At 40.1% G+C, this 21,854-nt stretch overlaps 2 protein-coding genes across 2 annotated transcripts in view; one reads left to right on the forward strand and one right to left on the reverse strand.

Annotated features, from left to right (window-relative positions):
* The window catches only part of CCDC146 (coiled-coil domain containing 146), a 69,117-nt gene extending 55,555 nt beyond the window's left edge, over nucleotides 1-13,562 (reverse strand). The window contains 2 exon segments of the mRNA XM_050323529.1: nucleotides 5,537-5,676; nucleotides 13,469-13,562. Coding sequence (XP_050179486.1) covers nucleotides 5,537-5,665 — 129 coding nt within the window. The 5' untranslated portion in view covers nucleotides 5,666-5,676; nucleotides 13,469-13,562.
* A 369-nt stretch (nucleotides 13,563-13,931) lies between these two features.
* FAM185A (family with sequence similarity 185 member A) overlaps nucleotides 13,932-21,854 on the forward strand; it is a 38,334-nt gene continuing 30,411 nt past the window's right edge. The window contains exons 1-2 of the mRNA XM_050323528.1: nucleotides 13,932-14,431; nucleotides 20,298-20,407. Coding sequence (XP_050179485.1) covers nucleotides 14,047-14,431; nucleotides 20,298-20,407 — 495 coding nt within the window. The 5' untranslated portion in view covers nucleotides 13,932-14,046. The remainder of the gene's footprint in view (nucleotides 14,432-20,297; nucleotides 20,408-21,854) is intronic.

Consider the following 21,854-nt stretch of genomic DNA (forward strand, 5'->3'; position numbering starts at 1 on the left):
AGCCTCCTGGCCTTGCTCCCACACAATGTCAGCTGCAAGTGGTGAAAAGAACTTCTCAGTAGAAAGAGCACATTACACTAGCTCTGTTCTCATTCCTGCTGTTTGAAGGAACCTGTAACTCAACTCACTGCTCCACAGATTTTTTTAGAACAATCAGCTTTCCTATCACAACCACCAATCGCTTTAACATCCACTATGTAAACTATTGCTTACTTGCTGGAAGCTGTTGCAAAAACCCACACTTTAGCTTACAGACACATTACGATCCCTAACTGACTTCCCAAGTGACCATATCAACAAAGTTAAAAAAGGTTTATTTAATTAGCAGTCAGATTCCTGTGGGTGGAGGCAGAGACAACATCTGTCTTAGCTGTCTGTGCCAACATATTTATAGGTTTTTTTGTTGTGCCAGGAGCCTTTGAAGCACTTAATGTGGAGTGTGCCAGGATCAGCTTAAGTCTGAAAATGTTGTTTGCATTCAACAGCTGTGTTAAGATTTTTACATCTTTGATAGAGCACATACATGTTTGGAGAGTACTGAAACAAATTATCCACTGCTATGGTTACTATGCAAAAATATGCTGATGATCATACTTTACAATAGCAAAAAGTACAGGGGAACAGAAATTAAATTGGTGCTCATGTTAAAAAATAAAATAATTATATCCCAATCTCCCGAGGTAGCTTTTCTAGGATTAAAGATGTATGGACTTTTTTTAAACAGGACAGTTGTTTACACCTACCATTTAATCTAAGTTAGGAGAGGATTAAAAACTAGTTTGTTAGCAAAAAAAAAAAAATCAGAAAATAATGTATTTTCTTAAGTGGGGCTGTTGGATGTCATTATGCCACTAAAGAAATATATGAAATATTGACTCTTAGCATTTATATTTGAAAGCTGTAGCCAACCTTTACGTAACTTTCTCTTCTTTCCTGCAGCACAGGTAAGAAAAAAGAAAAAAATGAGAGGTATCTTTCTCCCCTTAAACCACATCCAAACACTGAATATATGTACCATTCTACAACTTTAAATGGCTTTTCCAGCTACAGGATCGACACGAATCAGTGTCAGATAAGCAGCAACAAAACAAGCCTTTGTCCTGATACTATTGATTTATTGGTAGACGTGGAGATTTTGCTCTATGTTTCCAGTAGAATCAGGATTTTGGTTAACATCTTTATTTAGCAGTTCAACCACTTTTGGCAGTCAGGGGTAGTAAGTCCATTAATCTCAGAAGCACTCCAAAGTTTCAAAATAGCAACGAAAAATATTCATGAAAGGTTCTTTCTGCTCCCTGATGGATGATGGCAATCGGACACTTGGACATCAGCAAACAGAAATGTAGCATGATAGTGACAATTTCCATCAAAAAAGCGGCACAAATTAAATATTTGCTGCTGGAATCAGACAGGGGGCACTGGTCATTTTATCTTTATAGGATACAGAGTACAAGAGTTTGCAATAGAGCAATCAGGAAAATCTCCCAAAGGAGTTTATTCTTCTGCAGGTTTAGATTTAGCACATAAAGGGATGATGTTCAGTAGCAGAAAGGGATGACTGTGATTCTTCCAAACAGGTACCCACTCACTGAATCTGGTGAATAGGAAAGCACCTTCCATTCACAAGTATGCTATTTAACAGAATTAACAGCTGCTTCAGAGCATCCACTGCAAAGACATGCAAGATAAATGTTGCAGACTCTCTTTTCTGGTATGGTTTTAAAAATGGAGGTGTACATTTGACTGAACTGTCTTTCTAGTCCAAGAAGATACCAACAAAAGGAAGAGAAAGAAAAAGCATGAGACATCACCTTGGGTAAAAAGACCTCAAACTGGGAGAAGAGACCCATCATTTGATTTCCTCCGTTTTGTTTGTTAGTTGGCTGGTTGGGTTGGTTTGGTTTCCCAGAAAAAAAGAGATTGTACCTAACATAAATAATCAGAATTAACTAAACAGAATTAAGGTATACTATACTTAATTTCTCCTTCTAACTGAAAGAACCTGTAGAGTACTAGTTTTTCCATCTTTTGAATCAAAAAGATGAACCAGTAGATTTTGCCATCAATTCTTAAGATTTATTAAATCTTAGAAATTTTGCAAAACCAAGTGGATGGAAAACTGTTCCTGGAGCGTAGCTGTCTATGATTCATTGTCAAATTGGCAAGATGTGTACAGTAAGGGGTTTTTTTTTTGTGTGTGTTGGATTGTAGTCTGGGTAACAAAACAAAAATTAAGCAACAGAGGAGAATTTGAAGACTGTAACGGACTACAAACTAAACATCAACAGTATCATTATTACAACAGATATTTTATTTATTCATGTTCCCATTAAAACTGGATCAGGTAGAGGAAAGGAAAGCATAACTTGAGTGTCCAGAGTGAAAAAAATGTTACTATGCAGTACAGGAAGGGCAAAAATTACAGGGACAAAAATTAGGAGAATGGGCAGGAAGTAATTTGTTAATTAGTCTTTTTTATTTTCATTCTGCCTGATCTTGTAATTTTGAGCATTTAATAAAATTTTGTGTCATGTTCTGTTGCTTCTACTCAAGTGAAAATTTCAGTTTATCTGCTGCTTTATTAGTAACAGCAATATTGTAAAAATGATGAAATATGGACAAAGGAAGATGTTAAATGTATTATATTACCATCTCTTGCAAAAAAATCATAAATTTGCAGGCAAAGGATGAGAATAAATTCAGACTGTTTTGCTGAAGCTAACTGCTAGTAAAATATTCATTTAATAAAATTAATGGCTCTTGAAATTTAGATAATGTACATGAAAAAAAATCACCTTTTTTTGCTGCCTTTTAGAAGGTCTATAATGCATTAAAATAAAAATGAAAAGAGCATAATTGATTGCATCTTAAGGTAGCATTTATCCAAGTAATACATTACTTTCATCACACAGGTAGTAGACTATGTACTGTTCCATGACAGTTCTTAACATGATGCAGATTGATTTAATTCTAACACTGGAAGAAAACAGGATACAAGGAAAGATTCACAAGTCAAAAAATTCAGTTAATCAAGTGTTAAAGCAAATGTCTTTATTTCAAGGACATAACAACAGAGGCTCAAAGAAGTGGAAAGTCCATTTTGTAAATGTATGGCAGTCCTCTAACTAACAGAATAGGGTGACGTCAACTTGGTGATAAAGAAAAACACTTGGTGAAAAGAAGCAACACTTGGTGAAAAAGAAGCAAGTCATAATGAACTGAGTGGCTTTTGTTCAAACCTCTGTTGTTTTTAATATTATTACTTAACCTGCCAGGCTAAAAAATGTTACTATGTGTTATTAAAAATGCAGGAGAGAGAGTGTGCAGGTTTGACTTCTTGCTCTTTATGTGTTTGAATATCTGCTGTTTACATAATAAAAACAAGACTGGCTTAACTGGAAGAGTGTTCTCAAATAAATCTTCCGATGACAAAAAGGTGTCCCTTCTGATAAGTATATTCTGCTCTGCAGGCAGAAATGACTAGTCAGTAAAACTGAGACAATATGATACAATTCTTCTTCTGTGGAAAAATTCTGAAAGCTCTTCCAAGAAGTTGAAGCCAGAGTCAATGCAACAACCTCTATGGTGACCAAAGTAATATATTTATCCCTGAATTACGTATACAGTTCAACAAAGGAAAACAAACACATCAGTGGAGGAGAAGAAATGTGAATAAGTGATGAAAAGCCAAACTCACCCGTAAAGCACAAGTATGAACTGTTAAAAATTAGGGTAATACAAATAAATGAGTCATAGTTCCCTTTTAAAAATGGATAAAATTACTGAAAGACCTCATTTATGAAATATTATGCAAATTGTGTACTTTATTTTTCCACAGCATATTTTTTTCCTGAGTTCGAACATCTAATACTAAGGTTACCCCATATTTCCCATTAATGGCTTTACAATGTTATCAGAGCTTAACAAGTTACCCTTAAATTTGATATGCAGAATAACCTCTTCGGAAAGATTTTTTTGGGGAGAAAAAAATGGGCCAAACAGTCTAATAATTTTATAGAATAACTATAGAAAAATAACTTTTCACCATGACTAAAAATGAAGAAAACAAAGCACAAAGGTAGAATACACTTTAGAAGGGACCAGGGGTAGGGTGGAGGGAGGGGCAGGTAAAGATATTTTATATTAGGCACATGCTTCTTCTCAATGTCACAAAACTTCAACCACAACTGAAAATCTATAGAAAAATTATGGGAGTAGCTGGAGAATTAAGTACTCCCCAAAGTGCAATTTCCATACTTTCAGTAGACACGAGGATTTCTGTGAGGTGAGAGGTCAACTCTCTTGAGTGTTGAGCTGTCCTGGACTTTTGCAACTGCCTTGGACTGAGAAGAAAGGGAGGTTGTGCTGCAACAACACTGGAAGCCAAATTGCTGGAAGCTGTGGGCTCACCATTTACTGGCACTGGGCTGAAAGCAAAGATCTCTCTGCCTCTCAAATGCACAAGGGATTAGGGAGAGACAGACTGTGCAGCCTCATGTTATGTTCAGTATGATCTGATGGCAGGATAGGAAAGGCCAGTCCTATTTTCCCCTTCACTACAAATTCTCAGCCCTTCCTTTCTGCCGATCTTGGGTCCTAGGCATTAAGAGCGAGCTGGGCTAGCAAATTGATCTGACAGATCCAAGTTGGAAAGAGCCCAAGGTAAAGCAACTTTAAGTAAGAACTTTGAGAATAAATCCTGCTAAGGATACAAGAGAGATGTAGTTTTTTACTATAAAGAAGGTAGAAATTGACTGCTCTCCATTGTCACTGTGGGAAAGAAAGAAGAAAGCTGCATTATTCACTCCAAAGGAAATTTAAACTGGGATTTAGGGAACACATCTTTATTTTTTAAAACTCTGGCAATGGTGAAATGCTGAAAAAGGATACACAAAGAGCCATCTCCATCAATTAAACGTTTAAAGAACAAATTAGACAACTCTCTGCAGAGAATCTACTTCAGTGTAAATTTTGGATTAGATATCTCTTAATGACGCCTCTGGCATTACACTTCTAAGGATTTTATTTCATATGTATTTGATATCTTAATTTCTAAAATAATTCTATTATTCTGAAAATTTCCTTAACACAGAAAATCCTACAAAAGAAACTGAGTTCCAAAAAGTTTCTTCTATTATCATCAGTTACTTGTGCCTCAGGAGGCACTTACCTGAGATTTTTCCAGCAGCTATGAAGCCTTTCTAGAAATCATGATGCAATTACCTCTATAGTTAGAATACTACAAGACCCGAACCAAGACATTTCTATTCTCAGTTTCTTTAAGGCCTTGACCACTGGAAAAAATAACATGCTTATCTATTAAGCACAGCATCCCTGACAAGAATATGCCTTATGAATGTTAGTGCTTCACAAAATTTTTTTACCACTTAGAAAAAAATCAGAGAAGATGTGAGGAAGCTGTAGATAGTCTATGCTAATAACCTTCAATTGTTAACAACAAAATATACACTTCAGATTAATACATTTGGACCCAGTATGCACTGTTACAGACAGAGAAAGCTGGGGCACGTGGTACCTCATCTAAACACTGAAATGCAGGACTTGCTGTTACGTCAGTGGATCCTTCGTCTCGGCTATAAATTGTTGGAGTCAATTGTTGCTCATTCTCAGTTGCACTGGAACTTTCTTCACCAGCTTGACTCATTGTTTTAAGCTCTAGGAAGTAACAAAAATACCAACATACAGTTAATTAGATTCAGGGATATACATGACTGTGCAAGATAAATGTGTAGTGAAAAAAACACATCAAGGTGTGAGACCCACATTCAAACAACACAAGTCACAATGTGAGCAACTTGGGTAAGCCTCCAGTTACAACTTCATGAAAGACTTATAAGAGGCTGCACTATCTGTCATTCTCTTGAGCATTTTTTAAATCCTCTAATAGTTGGCTATGCTACCATCACATAAAATGTTAGACAACATGCAAACCAATATTTTTTAAAGAACACACTCTGATTAACAGGTTTAGGCTGGAAGAGGCCTCCGGGGTCATCTAGTCCAATCTCCTGCTCAAAGCAGGGCTAACTTCACAACTACATTGACTTGCTTAGGGCTTTGACCAGCCGAGTTTGAAAATCTGTTCTACGGGGCCGTCCAGCCATTGCCTTCAGGTTGGTCTTTATACAGAAAATCTCCAAGTGCTATGAACTTCGTGTTTTCCATAAAACTAACTCAGGAATGTGTTTCCCCTTTTCTCCACTCAATACAAGCCCAATCTTCAGTGTCCCTTGACCTGGTAGGGAGTAATTACATCGAAAAGGAACCACTTCACAGAACACAGAGATCTTCAGGACAAGAACTGCTCTAACTTGTGTGAGTAATATTGTCAAAGTTATTCATGTCTATAAGTCATTTCATGGCCATACTTAAACACAAAAACCAAACTCATCAAATAAACCCTGAAACCATACAAAATGGGAAAACAGGATATAAAATCTGAGAATAGGAGACAGAAAAATACTGGAAAAAGTAATTATTTTGAGACCTCCTAATGTCAGAGCTCCTATGCAGTACTAACATTTCAGTTATGTACCAGGTTACATTTTCAATATGTGACCTCTGTTAAAATAATATGACCCTGAAAAATATCCAAGTGAGCTAATTCAAGAGTAATAATAAAACTCACAGGATTTAAGCTGTATTTTGATTCCTAGTAAGTGTGGGAATATCTTTTTTTCTTACCCAAAAGAAGGAACTTTAAAAGAAGCTAAAAGTCAAATTTCAAAACCATAGTTTGGTATAAGCTTTGTCCTGAAAAAGCTCTTTTTCAAATTAGATAACACAGTCTTTTAATAAATACACAGAGAGAGAAAAAGAATGCTGGAACAAGTAGGGTTATTGGAAAAGATAATTTCTCTACATTTATATTTGAGAAAATCCCATGTTCATAGCTCTGATTTAGGAAAAGAAATTTCTAAGAGACTTGCGCTAGGAACAGTTAGATCAAAGACGTTTGCTAATTGCTTCTGAGCAAGATGAGACCTAATACCATAAAATTACTACAATTTCATGCAACTTCACTTTGTGTTTACATTTTGTGTAAACACTCAAGTCCAGCACTTGAGAATTATGTTCCCAGGCATTTGTCATCAGAACTCTCTGGGGTGTGTGAAAATGCTGAGATGGAAGAGGGAAATGGGATGTGAAATACAAGGGGATACAATGCTCCTGGTACCCTGATAAGGCAGTGATGTCTATCAGTTTGGTACTCATCACTATATCAAATGCCAATTAATAGCTGACAAACCCATCTCTGGCACAACAGTATAGAGTTTTGTATATTCAGAGGGGTTTAAAATACCAACCTTTTGCATGGAGCAGCATGAAGGAAGACAAAACATTTTAGAAGCAAGATCTGAGAGATATGGGATGACCAAAGAGAGGCTACAAGCGTCTTGCAGAGGGAAGAGAGGGAAAGACAGACTTCTGAGGCACTCAGAAATGTTGCCATGACACAGTGAGATGGGGGCACAGAGCATTTGTAGAGCAAAGCATAATGCCAGGTAGAGATGGAGCGTAGATGGAGGAATTCAACAATTCCTTCACAAGTTCACTGAAGTTTTCTGCAGGTGACAGGAATGGACAAATTGGTATCACAGCATTTTAGTTCAAACTTTGGGAGAAAGACGGACAACTTCTGCAAATGTTCACCCCACAACAGTAGGTCTTTCTAGGCTAATTATTATGCAGGATCATTATTATGCAGAGAACATTGTATTGTGCTGTGGGACAAAATCATTATAAAACCCATATCAGCTGCTAAAGATGCAGAACTCACTCCAAATTATTCAGTCTTGACATCATTCAGCCTTTCACATAACACATGAGAGACCTTTCTCCTTTTTAAAAGAGAGCTTTTTATTATAAATCAAAATTAAAACTCTAATGAAATGAAGAAAAAAAATTGAGATTATTTCAGTAGTATATACCATATTTCTCCAATGAAACAGCTGAAGCAATTTTGCATTCCACAACCAGAAAGTTAACAGTTAAGAAAAACATAATTTCTTTTTATAACTGTAGTGGGAAAATGGATACAAATATGTTGTGTTGTTTGCATTCACCTTTTGAAAAGGTACTTGTCTATAAAGGTAATGAAACTTAAACTGAGAAGTTTATGACTTTCTTCAGTGCTGTTTGGAATTCCTTCAGGGACATTTTGACTTTTAGAGAGATTTCAGTGTCTGTATTTGCTTATGGAAAAATAGCAATTCCATGATCCCTCCAGGAGGAGCCAAAACATTGTGAAATAACTGTAAACATCATAGAGGCCAAGAAATAAACTCTGATTACTGTACATAAACATCTATATACATTTATAAACAGAGAGCTATTTTCATCTATAAAGAACTGTTGAATATTTTAGCATATGCATCTTATATTTATGGCTGCTGCTGCTTTATTTGTTCCTCTGAACATATTGGAAGAATTTTGACAGAGGGAAAAGCACTGTGGCAGAAACTCCAAGCAGAACAATGCCAGAATCTGAGAGTTTTATGGGTGTAGGCACTTTTGTCAATATTTGTATGTGAAACACACAGTTGACACCAGTTAAAAATACATTTCCTTGCAGAGCACAGGAGAGTACAAAAGGGTCCTCACCAAGACTCCAGTTTGCTGGGTAGGGAGAGAACAACAAAAAAAAAATCTTCTGAATCTGGAAAGTTTATAATATTATATTGACACAACTATAAATAGATGAGACAGAGAAAACCATTAGACAGCCTTAGCTAGCGTGACAAGCCCTTGTCTCCACTCTGTTGTAAGAGGGGACAGACTGTAACAAAACATATGTATGTTTACAGGACATTAAAATAAGTTTAGCATTCCTCCATTACCAGCTGCATAATTAAATTTAAAATTCAGCTTATACAAAATCTGATTTATAAAGTTCAAAAAGCAAAGTGGAAAAGGTGCACATTTGCAGCATTTGATAAATAAACTGTCTAGTGGAAATAGAAATGAAAACTGGTGTGATTTCTAACTTTACAGAATAGTTCAACAAATATGGATGTTTTCAAACTGCAGAACTGCAAATAATATCACAACCTTGATCCAAGACACAGAATTGCAGAGAATGGGAATTACAAGTCTGTTTTGGAACCTGGGTCAAATCAGGCTGAGAATTGTCTTGTGAAAGAGCTTCAGGACAGCAATAATCAAAGTGTGAACTCAGATTCCCCAAGCTAATTTCAGCATCTTTCCTTAAGCAAACAGCAATGTCCACACACAACTCACTGCAGAATCCAGGTAGGTGACACTTTGCTGCATTGACTCCAGAGTGACAGGTGCAAAAAGTAGTGAAATTTGATTCTGAGCATAAAGAGATGCAGTTCCATGTAGGAGTGCCTGAACCAGACTAATTTAGAAGACACAAAATTTGTAAAACTCTCTGTTGAGGGAAGTACATTTCAAGTGACTGATTACATTAATATATACAGATGAACCCCTTTAAACTTTATTTTAATCCCTTGCATTTGTAGAATTAAAAGCATAGAATCATTTCGTTTGGAACAGATCCTTAAGATCATCCAGTCCAGCTGTTAACCCTGCACTGCCAAGTCCATCATTAAACCACGTCTTTAAGTGCCACACTTGCACACAATTTGGATACCTCCAGGGGTGGTGACTCAACTATTTCCCTGGGAATTCTGTTCCAGTTTCAGTGAAGAAATTTTTGCTAATATCCAATCTAAACCTCAGGATATTTATGTACCTCTTCATGCTACCTCCTTTTGCACATAAATCTTGAAAAATAAAAGTTACCCTGAAAGACAATTGACGTAGCATTTCGCATTAGTTAGAGAAATTTTGTAATGCAGTTGGAACATAAGAACAGTGATATCAGACCAGAAGCTGATCTGGCTCTCCACAGATTCCAGCCAACACTGGATGCCTGGGGAGGGACAGAAGTATCCACCAGTCATGGTGTGGTGATGCTTCCCTGAACCCATCTCCTTTGTCCTTAACTCATGCAAACTTTCAGTTATTGGCAAAATCCAGCGGAGGGGAGATTTTGATTTTACCTCTGCATGACATGAGTAACCAGTGCTTCTTGCTGCTTTTGAATATGGCTCCTTGATGGCTCCTAGTTCTTCTACTGGATTGGCCACTGAATAATCAGAACTTTTCTATGCCATTAGGTTTATTTCTAATGTTGTATCTTTATTTGACAATTTAGGCTGAAGTAGTCAATCTACCTGCTGTCACTGGCATGATAGCCGTTCTCTGCCTTCCATGTCCTTATCATCCTTCTCCAAAATTTTTCCAGTTCTACCATATCCTCTTCAAGGAGAAGGGAAGAGATGAGACCTAGAGATAATATTATTAACATAGGAGTATACTATAGATTTATTCACACAGGGATCCTCTTTTCATCCCCTAAAATTTTATTTTCTAATGCTTCTTTCCAAAAGTTAAAGCAGCAGATCTTCAGTTTTAACTGGGCAAAGCCTGTACTTCAGCATGAAGGGATGTGTCTTTAAATGATAAAGCCATGCCAACATTAAATTGTAATTTAAATTAAAGTCACATCATGTACAATAGGACGTTGTAATACACATGTAAATCAGAATGGATTGTTTGATCAGACTGTACAAGCTCACAGACAACTCTCTGGGGAAGTCAGAGCACGCTGTGTACCTGAACTGCCTAATTTTTGTGAAAAGTTCCACTGTTTACCCTTGTTTTCAAGTCTCTGCTATGTGGGATGGAATCACCCTGAGCCACACACAGACTTTATCTGCTGGAGTTTTAATTAGGTATGGCCAAGATGAGGAGAATCTGAATGGTAAGATTTGCCACTTCCCATTTTGCATGGCTTCCATGAGGAACTTAATCTCCTCAGAAAGTTTCTGGGAGCACAACAAACAAAAAATTCCTGAAATCTGAACTACTCTGTGCTTTGCAGTGCTAAAGTACAGATGGAAAAACAAACAAAACACACTTTCTCTACCCACTGAACCCTAGGCATGCCTTGAGAACTAAAAAGGATCAAGGAAACAGTTCAGAAAAACACCACTATCTTCCTGGGAAGCAAAGTCACATTATTTCTTCAACACAATTATAGCAAATGGGTAAACTTAATCCTGACCAGGCAGACTAAGTTTACACTCCCTGGGTACCTGCAGCAGTCTGTGATTATTCTATGATTAATTTCAAATACAAAATTAGAAAAATGTATTCCTTCTACAGCCTCCCTCGTAGATCCTTTCTATTTAACTCCTCTTCCCTTGAAATCTCTCTCTCATCTTCATCTAAAAGCACCTCTAATCATGCTTTGGCTCAAAACCTATTTGATATCACTTTATAACTTCTAGGGCTTTTTTATCTTTTGCATGAAATATTGAATATTCTTTGACTTACAACAGCACTAATATCTGGTAAAATGGCAAATAAGCATTCTAACTTGCTAAGGAATCATGGAATCATGCAGGTACCTCCGAAGTGGAGCTCTAATTACACCTTCACTTGTAAATTTGATATAGCTTTCTTTTCTTGCAAATGACAAGTCAGAAAATTGAAGATGAAAATAATTCTCGTTGTACTGTTGGAGTGTGCTACGTGCTATACCAGCTGATCCAAACAAAAGCATGAAAGTTAAGCTGAATCAATGTGGCAAAAATATAGATGACATAAGTAAAACACTAAAAACATGAGGTTTCATATGTATGGAGAAAGAACTTCTTCCCAGCAAATATTTTTTATCTGATTTCTCTGCATTTTTAACCATATAAGTACGCTTAGACCATATCTAATGAGAAAGCCCAACACCAACAGTGAAATACAAACACAGCTGAAGTGTCTTGGAATGGTCTCATGAACAAAGTTCTCAGCTACACAAAACCTGAGAGTGTTAAAGATGATGCAGAGCGCAGTTTATTGTGGGTTGTGGGTACTGATAAACCCCTGCCTACACGAGAAGAATCAAGTGCCAAGGCCCTGGAGGAGGAGAGGGCCGTGCCAAAGCAGCACTATCGTTTAAAGGGAGGCAGGAGCCAGGGATAAGGAACAGCAGCACTGGCCCAGGGAGAAAGGGGGGCAGTGGTTAAGCCCGACCTAACTAGAGCAAGAATTCCCTTGGAACAGTCGAACTACAAAGTCATTTGCTGAGCTGGCATCTAGTGGAATCCCTGCACATTGCATCAGACTCCTTGTCTGTAACTGTTTCCCTGACGAACTACCTAACATTCACTTAGTCTTAAGAGTGAGAATTCTGTACTATTCTTTTTCCCTCAAAATCAACTGTTTCTGAAGACCTGAAAAAAATAACTTCCACCCTCCATATGTCGCAAGATATTTCTTGATTCATTTTTGACTTTCTAGAATTCTATTTTTCTATACTAAATTATCATAAGGCAGGCTGGCCCTTTTTGTGTTTCATCTAATGACTTTTTTGAGATTGAACAATGTAAACCAATGAAATACTTTAACTTAACTTTAAGGGCTTTATTGACGAATATGGATCTTTATTAAACTTTCCACGGTTATAATTACCAATGGACCAAAAAGCCAGGGTCATCTTCTTTTCTCTTGGACAGTGAGATGTCATTTCAGGCTCATAAATAACCAGTGCCAGACAGTGATAGAAATGGAAATAAGGCTAATGAGATCGAAGTATTTGATGAGCAAGAATCCTGTTTGCATGATCATTTATGAAAAAGAAGAAAAACAATGCATTGAGTGCAAAAGGGAGGCAATAATTAAATAACATGGCCAGACTTCATTATTTCTTGTGTTGCAATGCTGCTAAGACAATTGAGCTTGCTGTGCATATTTGACTTCTGTTACTGGCAATAAACTACATCTATGGCATGAATGCAGTCCCTGACTGTACCTCATCTGTTGCACACTTGCCCTGCCTCATTTATTTTTAATTGTTACACAATCATAATGGGGGCTATGAACTCAAAAAAAGTCCTTTAAAACTGAATTAAATGATTCCCCACTTGTTTATGAACCCTGTAAGGACAATTGGCCTATCTATCTATTGGCCTATCTCATGGCCTATCTGTACAGAGCTCAGGAAAATATTTATCTGCCTGGCTTTAGAACTGCTAAAAAGCAGTGACAATAAATAATACGTTAACCAAAACTTACTGACAGAGAGCAATTCTGGATCTTCGCACTACCACCTTGGGAAAAAAAAAGAACACCCGGTTTTCCAGCACAGCTGCCAAACTACTTCTTCACCGTCTGACCGAGGATATTTTAGGACAGGTAGCCCCCCTGCCAGGCTGCCACCCAGAGCCCCTGCCGCCTCCCGCGGTCCCACCGCTCTTATCCTGCCTGCTCCCCGCCACTGTCAAATCCCGCGGCGCAGAGGCTGCCGAGCCGGGGAGCCGAGAGGGCTGAAAACAAACCACCACGGCTCTCCCACTGGGAACCAGCTCTTGGCAGCGTCTCTTCCAGCGCGCCGCACCGTGGCCCTCCCGGCCCGGGATACCTCGTGTCCTCACGCACGGCACACGGACCCCGCGCTGGGGGTCGCGCTCAGGAACTCCTCAAACGGGGCTGAGGCGGCGCCGCTGGATTCGCTTCCCGCCTCAACGTCGGAGCGGCGGCTTTCCCTCTCCCGGCCCCGATCCCAATCCCGGCCCCGCTCCGGTCCCCCGGAGCCTCCTCCGGGTCCCCGCCGGGCCCCCACGGCCCGAGCGGCGTCCCCGTCGCTATGGAAACCGGGCCACCGCATCCCGCCCGCCTCCGCTTCTGATTGGCTCTGGTGTCCTTTCCCGTCGCCCAATCGTAGCATACTCTCAGCGATGCCCCGCCCTCCCCGTTCGCCGATAGGCCCGCGGGCGCTGCCGCCGCTCCCCCCGCGCGCTGCAGAACTACAGCTCCCAGCAGCCCCCGCGGCGCGGCCATTGCCCGTTTACCGTCCGCGCCGGGGCCGCTCCCCGCGTGCGGCCGCGTCACGTGAGCGGGCGGGGGTCAGGGCCGTGCCCGGGGAGCGGCTCCGTCCCGGTCCCGTCCGTCCCGTCTGTCCCGAGCGTTCCCGCCGCCGCTCCTGCCCCACCGGCCGCAATGAGGGCGCTCGCCCCGCACTGGGCGGCTCTGGCCGTGCGGGCGGCGGGCGGACGGTGGGCGCCGCCCGTCCCCCCTCGCCGCGGGCGCAGCGGCCCCGGCCCGCCCGGGCCGCGGGAGTGGGCGCTGCCCGTGAGCCCGCGGGGCCGGCTGCGGGTGCGGCTGCCGTGCCAGGTGACCGTCCGCCCGCTGGACCCGCAGCGCTGGCCGGGCGCGGACCGCGTGCTCGTGGCCGTGAGCGGCGGGAGCCCCGCGCCCCGCGGGCGGGAGCGGCAGCGGGAGCCCGTGCGGGTGGAGCACGACGAGGCGCTGGGGCAGGTGGCGATCGTGGCGGACGACGTGGACAGCAAGGCCGCCGTGGACGTGCGGACGCCGGTGAAGTTCGGTGGGTGCGCGGGAGCCCCTCGGGGGCGTTCTCACTGCCGCGGCTGGCTGGGGCCGGTGTGCGGGAAGGGCATCGTGCCCACGCGAATCGGGGCCTTCGGAGCGCCCCGGCTTTTCTGCTCCTTGACTCCGTGGGTGTTTGGATACATGTTTGGGTTGTTTTCGATTTGCGGACCTCTTCGTCGGCAGTAGTTAGCGCTGAAGGTCCCGCTGGTGAGCGGTAGTTACAGCACAGTGTTTTTGTCTGGCACCTGCTGCTCCAGAAAAGGCGTAACCTCGGCCCGGAGGCAGCAATCCATCCTCAGCATGGGCTGTGCACGCGTGCTCTCCAAGGGCTGTTCCCGTTTTTTTTTCTATAGATTTGTGCAAGTAAAAGTGTTCAAAACTAAACCAGAGCTCTGCAGATTGTGCCCATCCCTGTTAGAAGTCTAATTCTATTTAATCTATGGTGCTTTTGTAACTCTAAGATAAAACAACGTTGCAGCTACTTTCTCACCATCAGCACAACTTTTTGTTTTTATTTAAATGAACTCATAACCTAAAATGTTTTTTGGGTAAAACAGGTGCCAAAAAAAACCCCTCAAACAAACAAAATGCCCTTTTGAGTAACAAAGTTTAAAGCTGTCATCAGATCACAAACTCTGTGTCATCTGTGACTTTTGTAGAACATGACACAGCAAAGATATATTCCACCTTTTATCTTATCTTACTCTTCCCCCTTTGTATTTTCTGTGATGTGCTTTTTTTCTTTTGTTTTTTTTTTTTTAGAAGGACCTGAACTGTATATAATTCAAACTGGAGAAGTGCCATGGGTTTGACATAACATCATTCTCACATTTTCCAGTCTTACTCATCCCTGTAATTTACTTTTTTTTTTTTTTTAATACTGTTTATAACTAAAGGGCTGTTTCTTGAATATCTTTATCAAAACATATGGTCTGTTTTGTTATTTTGTAAATAAAATCAGGGGCATCTCACCCTTTCTGCCCTCAGTGTGTTAGAATGGCTGTACTGATTTGTACCACAAGTCCAGCTGCCCACTGTTGGTAGCAGTCAGAAACAGATGTTCAGGGAAGAGTAAGAGCAGAACAAACAAATGATATTTCATTTAAGTATTCCCTTAGCTGTGTTTTCATCACAGGATTTTCAGAGCCTGATGCAGCTCAGCCCCTCAGTGGATCTCTCTTCCTGATGTCCATGTGCACATGTAAACAGTTCCAGAGTGAAAACTTCCTGGTAAACTCCCTGCCTCTTGCCACAGTCCCACAATTCAATTTCCTGCTATTTTATCATTTGAGTATGTGGTATTCCAGGGTCTTCCTGCAGTTCATCAGTGAGTTTTTAACTGGTCTCAATAATTCGGTGTCATTGGTGAAATTTTTCAACCTTGTTATTTTTGCTAACTTCTGAATTGTTGTAGTGTTGAAGGTGGTAGGTAGCTTAAAGCTAAAAGACAATATTGAACTAAGGATATTGTTAAAGACATCTGAAAGTCCAAGTTCATTCTCTTAAACAGATCAGCTGTTACTTCTGTATTCATTGACTCTGTCATTGAACTGTAGCAGGACTTTCTTCTGCAAGAGACTTGAAGATTTGACTCTTCACTAATAATTTTCAGTTACAATCTTATGGCTTTTTTTTTTCCCTTTTCATTCTCTGCTTGGCAAGTGCAAAGATTACTTTGGCTTGTCTGTAGTACACTTGTAGAGTCCATCCCAGAATTACTGAGAATCAAAAAACGTGGTGTTCATTTTTTTACCCTTCAGTTCTCTGGTAGAAGGTGTATCTGCCCACTGTAACTGTTGGTCATTTAATATTTCAGTTTCTCCAGGATCTCTGAGTGACTGTTACAAGTCACTCCAGACTTGGTTACTCTTGGGGGATAGAATTCATTGTGTTAAGATCTGGAGAATCTCAGGCTTCATAAAGAGTTTCAAAGTGGGAATGCTTCCTAAAGATCTCAAAAATGAATCCTAATTAATGGAAAAAATAATTTAGCTTTTGTCCTGTCTTTGAGATTCTTACTGTGTTCTGAATGACAACCAACACTACAGACCATCTTGTGGTCTTTATTCTTGAAACAGTTTTTCTTGGTTTGTAGGTTTCTAAGCTGTTCCACTTGGGTTTGGGGTAAGCTCATGCCATTCAGGTTCCTTGGACAGTGTGTGGATTATTATGCCCTCCCATGAGTTGCTGTTTGTTACTCCATAATTACCATGAGTGCTGTTATCCAAGCGTGTCGGGGGATATCTTTCCTAAAATGTCAAGTTGGTTTTTTTATTCAGTGAAATAGAATTGCTGCTTGCCAGTGAGGTTCTACTTTGTGTCCTTTCCCCTCTGGTTTGTTTTCTGGGTCTTCTGAGTATTATCTTGTGCTTGAGTTGCTCCTCATGTTTATTTAGAAAAGAATTATCCAGTAAATATCATTGCAAAAGCAAAAGATCTTATCCCTTGTAAAAACACATCTCGAAGCAGAAAGGAACTGTTGTTGCTCTGCCAAGACTGGCTTTTCTCTGGCCTGTCTAGGATGTTTGAAGAGAATGTTAACTCTGGCTCTGCTTAGACCTTTTTGTCTGAACTCTTTTTGTCACTTACCTGTAAGAAGCTAAGAAGTTGATGTGAATGTCTTTACAGTGTTCGAGCTTCTGTCTTCATTCTGGAATTTAAGGCATTTTATAACAGCTTTCACAATTTAGGTTGGAGCTTATCCAGGAAGCTCTAAGTCATCTAAAACTCCTTAGAGCCTGAAGAGCATGTGTGGAGGATGCAAGATGCTGAACTTAAGTATGCATTTTAAACCAAAGGCAACATGCAAGCAGCTTAGTAGGGCAAATACTAACAGATCCTCTATTTCTGTTTTAGTGTCTGGTTTTAAGCACTGTTATAGTATTTCAATATCATACGTGATCTGATAATCCTCTGATTCGTTTAACCTTCATAAATACTAGATGTCAATGAATTCTAATCTAACTTATTTGTTTTCCTTCAAGCCTCGTGTATGTGTTATCTGTTTATTCCAGGAAGAGTGTAGGTGCATGGCTGTAATTCTGCAGCACATAGTGAGAGTGCTGTGTCTTGGCATATTGAACTGCATGTGCTAATTAAACCTGAAGATCTTTGATTTCTGGTTAATGTCTGTTGGCTAAGTGCTCAGAAGTAAACTCAGCTGAGGTCTTGTATAACCATAATTTGAGATAATTCTAGTAGTCTAGGGCTGCTGAGTCACTTGAAGATAATTTTTCAGTCTATTTCAAATATTATAGCTTTCAATGCATTCCTTGAGGTTTATGTGGCTAAAGTTGGCTTCAGTCCTCATCTTTGCTAAGGAGGAATCAAACTGGATATTTTCTGGAGTTTTGGCTCTGAAATGGATTGTATCCTGTTCCTCCTTGTAAAAATTTTGTTGTCAGTATTATCCAGCTCTTAGCCTGCTTCTTCATGGAGATGTCTATCACTGCTTCAGGAAGTCTGTGAGACCGGGGAACTCAATCCTTTGTCCACTAATTTTTGCTATATCAAGGCTAGCAAAGTGCTGTGACTCTGCAGAGGATCAAGGTACAAAGTATGTTTCCAGAAATCCCTGGTGTTTCTTAACAGCATGCTCATGAATTTCCAGACTTCTGTGTCTTCTTTTAGCACCCATGTTTGATACAGCTAGGATTACACTACAGTATCAGAAGTTTTTATTAAACTTTTTCTCACAAAAGTTTAAGTAAGTTTGTATCATGGCTAAACTGACTACTCCCAAGCCTTTTCCTCACCCCTTTACCGCTTTTGACGGAAGCAATAAGGGCAAGAGGGTATCGAGCTGATTGAATTCAAAGATTTGCACAAGCAAACAGGGTTTTGGAGACTCTTGTCAGAAAGCAAAATAACAGAAGTCTTGGATGTAGATCTTCCCAAGGACTGCACAATTCTCCAGTGGGGGACTGGAGCAGTTTTAGGCAAGATAGCTTGTCTTTCAAAAATAACATTGCTTTCTTTTTGAACTCTCCAGGTTTTTACTGTGCAAGGGACATTTTGTTTCAAACGTAGGTATTTGGAGAGTGCTTCTGTTTGTGTCTCTCTGGGAACTTTAAACAATCCAGCTGCTCCCTGAGAAGTAAAACCTTATGTAAAAGTTTTGGCTAACCTTCAGAACCTGTAGATCAGCACTGATCAAATTGAAATAGCTCAGATATCACTCAGATATTTCAAGTCTAGTGAAACTGTTTAGGCTTTACCAACATAAAACCTTGTAGAGGTGGCCTTCAAGCATCTGATGATAGTCCACAGTCCACTTAGCCTGGTTTTGTGCTTTTATGTGCCTCAAAGTGTATCATAGAGTTTACTTGAATTAAAGCAATGTAGTTTGACTACAGTCTTCTTCATAGGATCTTTTTCTTGGAACTCTTCTGTGAAGAAGCTAAGAAAATAGTATCTGCAAATAAAGCAACATTCTGGGAATTACCCAGTCCACCTCTTGTAGGCTGCTTTCTTAGGGCATTGTTACTTGTGGACCCAGTCTACATCCTTCACTAAATTTAACCTCTTTGCTTACTGGGGCAATAAAGTAATACACTTGCAGCAAAAATGTTGCATGTTTTAGCTCTCTCCCTTGGGTTTATAGGTTTGTCAGGTGGCAGAACTTTCATTTGTTTGGAGCTCTCAGTCTTTTCATGGTCTTCAGGCTCACTGTCAGCATGGTTCCAACACGTGTCCTGGGCAGCAGTGTTAATCTTCAGGCTCTGCTGGGTCACAGGTCTGACTGGGGAATCTCATGGGGGCAAAAGCTGGTTATGCATGCTCTGATTCTTCTTTTGATATTGCTGGTCACCTTAGTGGGCAGTGGAAGGTGAAGGAAGGACTTTCACACGTGCTTAAGTGAAGGTTTCTTTCCCAGCTAATCTCCTTTTCGTCAGAGAGTTGTGGGGCTCACTATCTCTCTTGGTCTTTCAGTTATGTATCTTGCAGCAAGCACTTTTAATTCCTGTTTTCTTTTTCTCCTTTCTGCCTTCTATCCTTAGAAAAACAAAACCACTTTTTTTCCTCTTCTGCCTTTACCTTTTGCCAGTCATTATGGTGATCGTTAATACAAGTTATTATCAATATAGTCACAATCTGCAAACTTAACATCATTGAACTTCTTCCCAGTTCCTTAGACTCAGGAGTGAGCTCAAGTGGCAGAAGAAATGCTTTTGATGCTTTATTATCTACAAGACCTAGTGATTTTTCTTTGTGGGAGCTTGAACAGTAACAAGGTGAGGCGATTCAGACTGGAGGCAAACATGCTTCTTCATGCCAGGGGAGTAAGTCAGCTTTCCAGAAGGCTGGGGAAGAATGACACATGCAAACGCTTGTATACCTGGGTTTGGGTTGTGCCACTGGCTAGCTGAGCAGCACAGGCCTAAGCAAGGCTTGTGTTTGTGCTGTTGGACCTTATTACTCTGTGTAGTCTCAGACAACCTGCCAGTCTTCCACCCCAAAAACCCATGTCAGGGTGCCCAGATGTTTCAGGAGAATTTCTAACAACTGGTGACTGGGGTAGCTGTGAGGTGGAGTGGAGTTGAAAACGACAAAACTTCACCGAGGAGCCACATCCTGCTGATTCCTTGCCGGAGGTTACAGTCACTGCTGCCTCTTAATGTTCTCTCCTGAAGCTGGAGGGCTTGTACCCAGGCTTATTGAAATTTCGGTGTCGATTGTTGATAGGGACTAGTCATGCAATTGAAAGTGCATGATCAAACTTTGCAAGAAGGTTCTAAAGTAAGAAAGAAGCTGCTTTTTTTCCCCTACTATATATAGTTACTACATAAAGTGATCAAACGCTGTGTTAAAGAGATCTGACTTTCCTCATTCTGTTGCTAATAAAACTCTTTTAATTCTAGATTTGGATATCAAAACATCAGGGACTGGCTGCGTGAAGATTCAGAAAATAGAATGTGACAACTGCAGAATAGAAACGGAGAAGGGGACTAGTGTCTTGCAGTCAATAAAGGTACAGAGAACCCTCCCCCTCTCAGACAGTGTTTGAAAAGGGATTGTGGAGTGGAATATAGTATAAAAATTTAAATACCAGTTTTGGAGATGAGAAGTACTCTGATATTTCTCATTGTAACACTCACAGTAGTGTATAGCACCTCACCTTTAATTATTGCATACAATTATGACACAAAGTCCATGCATGAGTGATAGCCAAAGACAGCACAGTGATAGCAGTAAGCCTGATCTCTGTCCGGCCTGCCCCTCGATGAAAAAAGATACACTGAGATTTCCTGTCTAGAAGGTTAATAGTTATGCCTGCTCAATCAAGACTTTGCAGCATGCTGCTGCTTTCTTCTGTAGTTTTTTTTTTTTAATGATTGATATATCAGTGCTATCGACAAACCCTTTAGGGTACTTCTCAATCAGGAGTTACACTTTACATGTCCAAAATACCTGACTGAAATATATCTGATAAATACTGTATAATATCATAGTCACGACCTTGTTGTTGTTCAAGGTTAAGACTTCAGCATTGCTGACATAAGCTTTTGTAAAACTAATCACAGTTTATCTGAATTATGTGCTATTTGGAATCAAATTGACTTGAAGATTTGGAATTGTACCTGCAGGAATTGATATAAATTCAAAAGAAGGGCATTTCAAATATGGCAATTTCTAAGTTTAAGTTTGGGTGTGGTTTTTTTCTCCTTTCTTTTTTTGATAGGAAAAATCAATATTTTTCTCTGCTGTGGTAAGAGATGATTTTATAATGCACATGGGGGAAACTGAACCTAGGTGGAGACTTAATCTACAACAGAGTTAGGTTTACTTACTCTGCCTTCAGTGAACTACAGGCAACCTGAGCCTTTCAGGTTCTGTGTAAACTGGTCATATCAGTCATATGAAGGTAACGAAATCTAACAAAAAGTTAACAGTGCTATGTGTTGCCTGTTTAAAGCTTTTTTTGGTTAAAAATTACTTTGTACAATAATGACAATAGCAGTGCATAGAAACTACATAATACGAGAAAACAAGGTGGTTTTAACCAGCAATAATAACAGTAATCACAGCCTGCCATCACGTCAAGAATTTTTAATGATGTCATGGAAAAAGTGGATATTGAGGCAAGACTGCCAACTAATATCCTGGGAATTTTGTTTCATATACAATCTGAGATGTGAAAACTCTTGAATTTTAAAAATTGGGTCAGTTCTGCTTTCCTTGAGACTTCAGGTAACAGTGAAATAATATTCTGTATTGAACTGAAAAGAAGGCTGCAAAGTCACCATTTTGAAGCTTTTGTGACCAGCTCCTCCATGTCTCCCTATAGTGCAGATGAGCTTAGTGTTGCTTTTTGTTTCTGTCAGCTTTGAGCCTTGCTTGATTCGAAAGCGGCAAATGTAAAAATTGATTCTTCCTCTGTGTGTGCACCTCTGTGTTTGCACTGAGTTGGTGGCCAC

Source organism: Myiozetetes cayanensis, unplaced genomic scaffold (assembly GCF_022539395.1).
Source record: "Myiozetetes cayanensis isolate MyiCay16 unplaced genomic scaffold, myiCay2020 scf3, whole genome shotgun sequence".
In the NCBI taxonomy this organism is placed as follows: domain Eukaryota; kingdom Metazoa; phylum Chordata; class Aves; order Passeriformes; family Tyrannidae; genus Myiozetetes; species Myiozetetes cayanensis.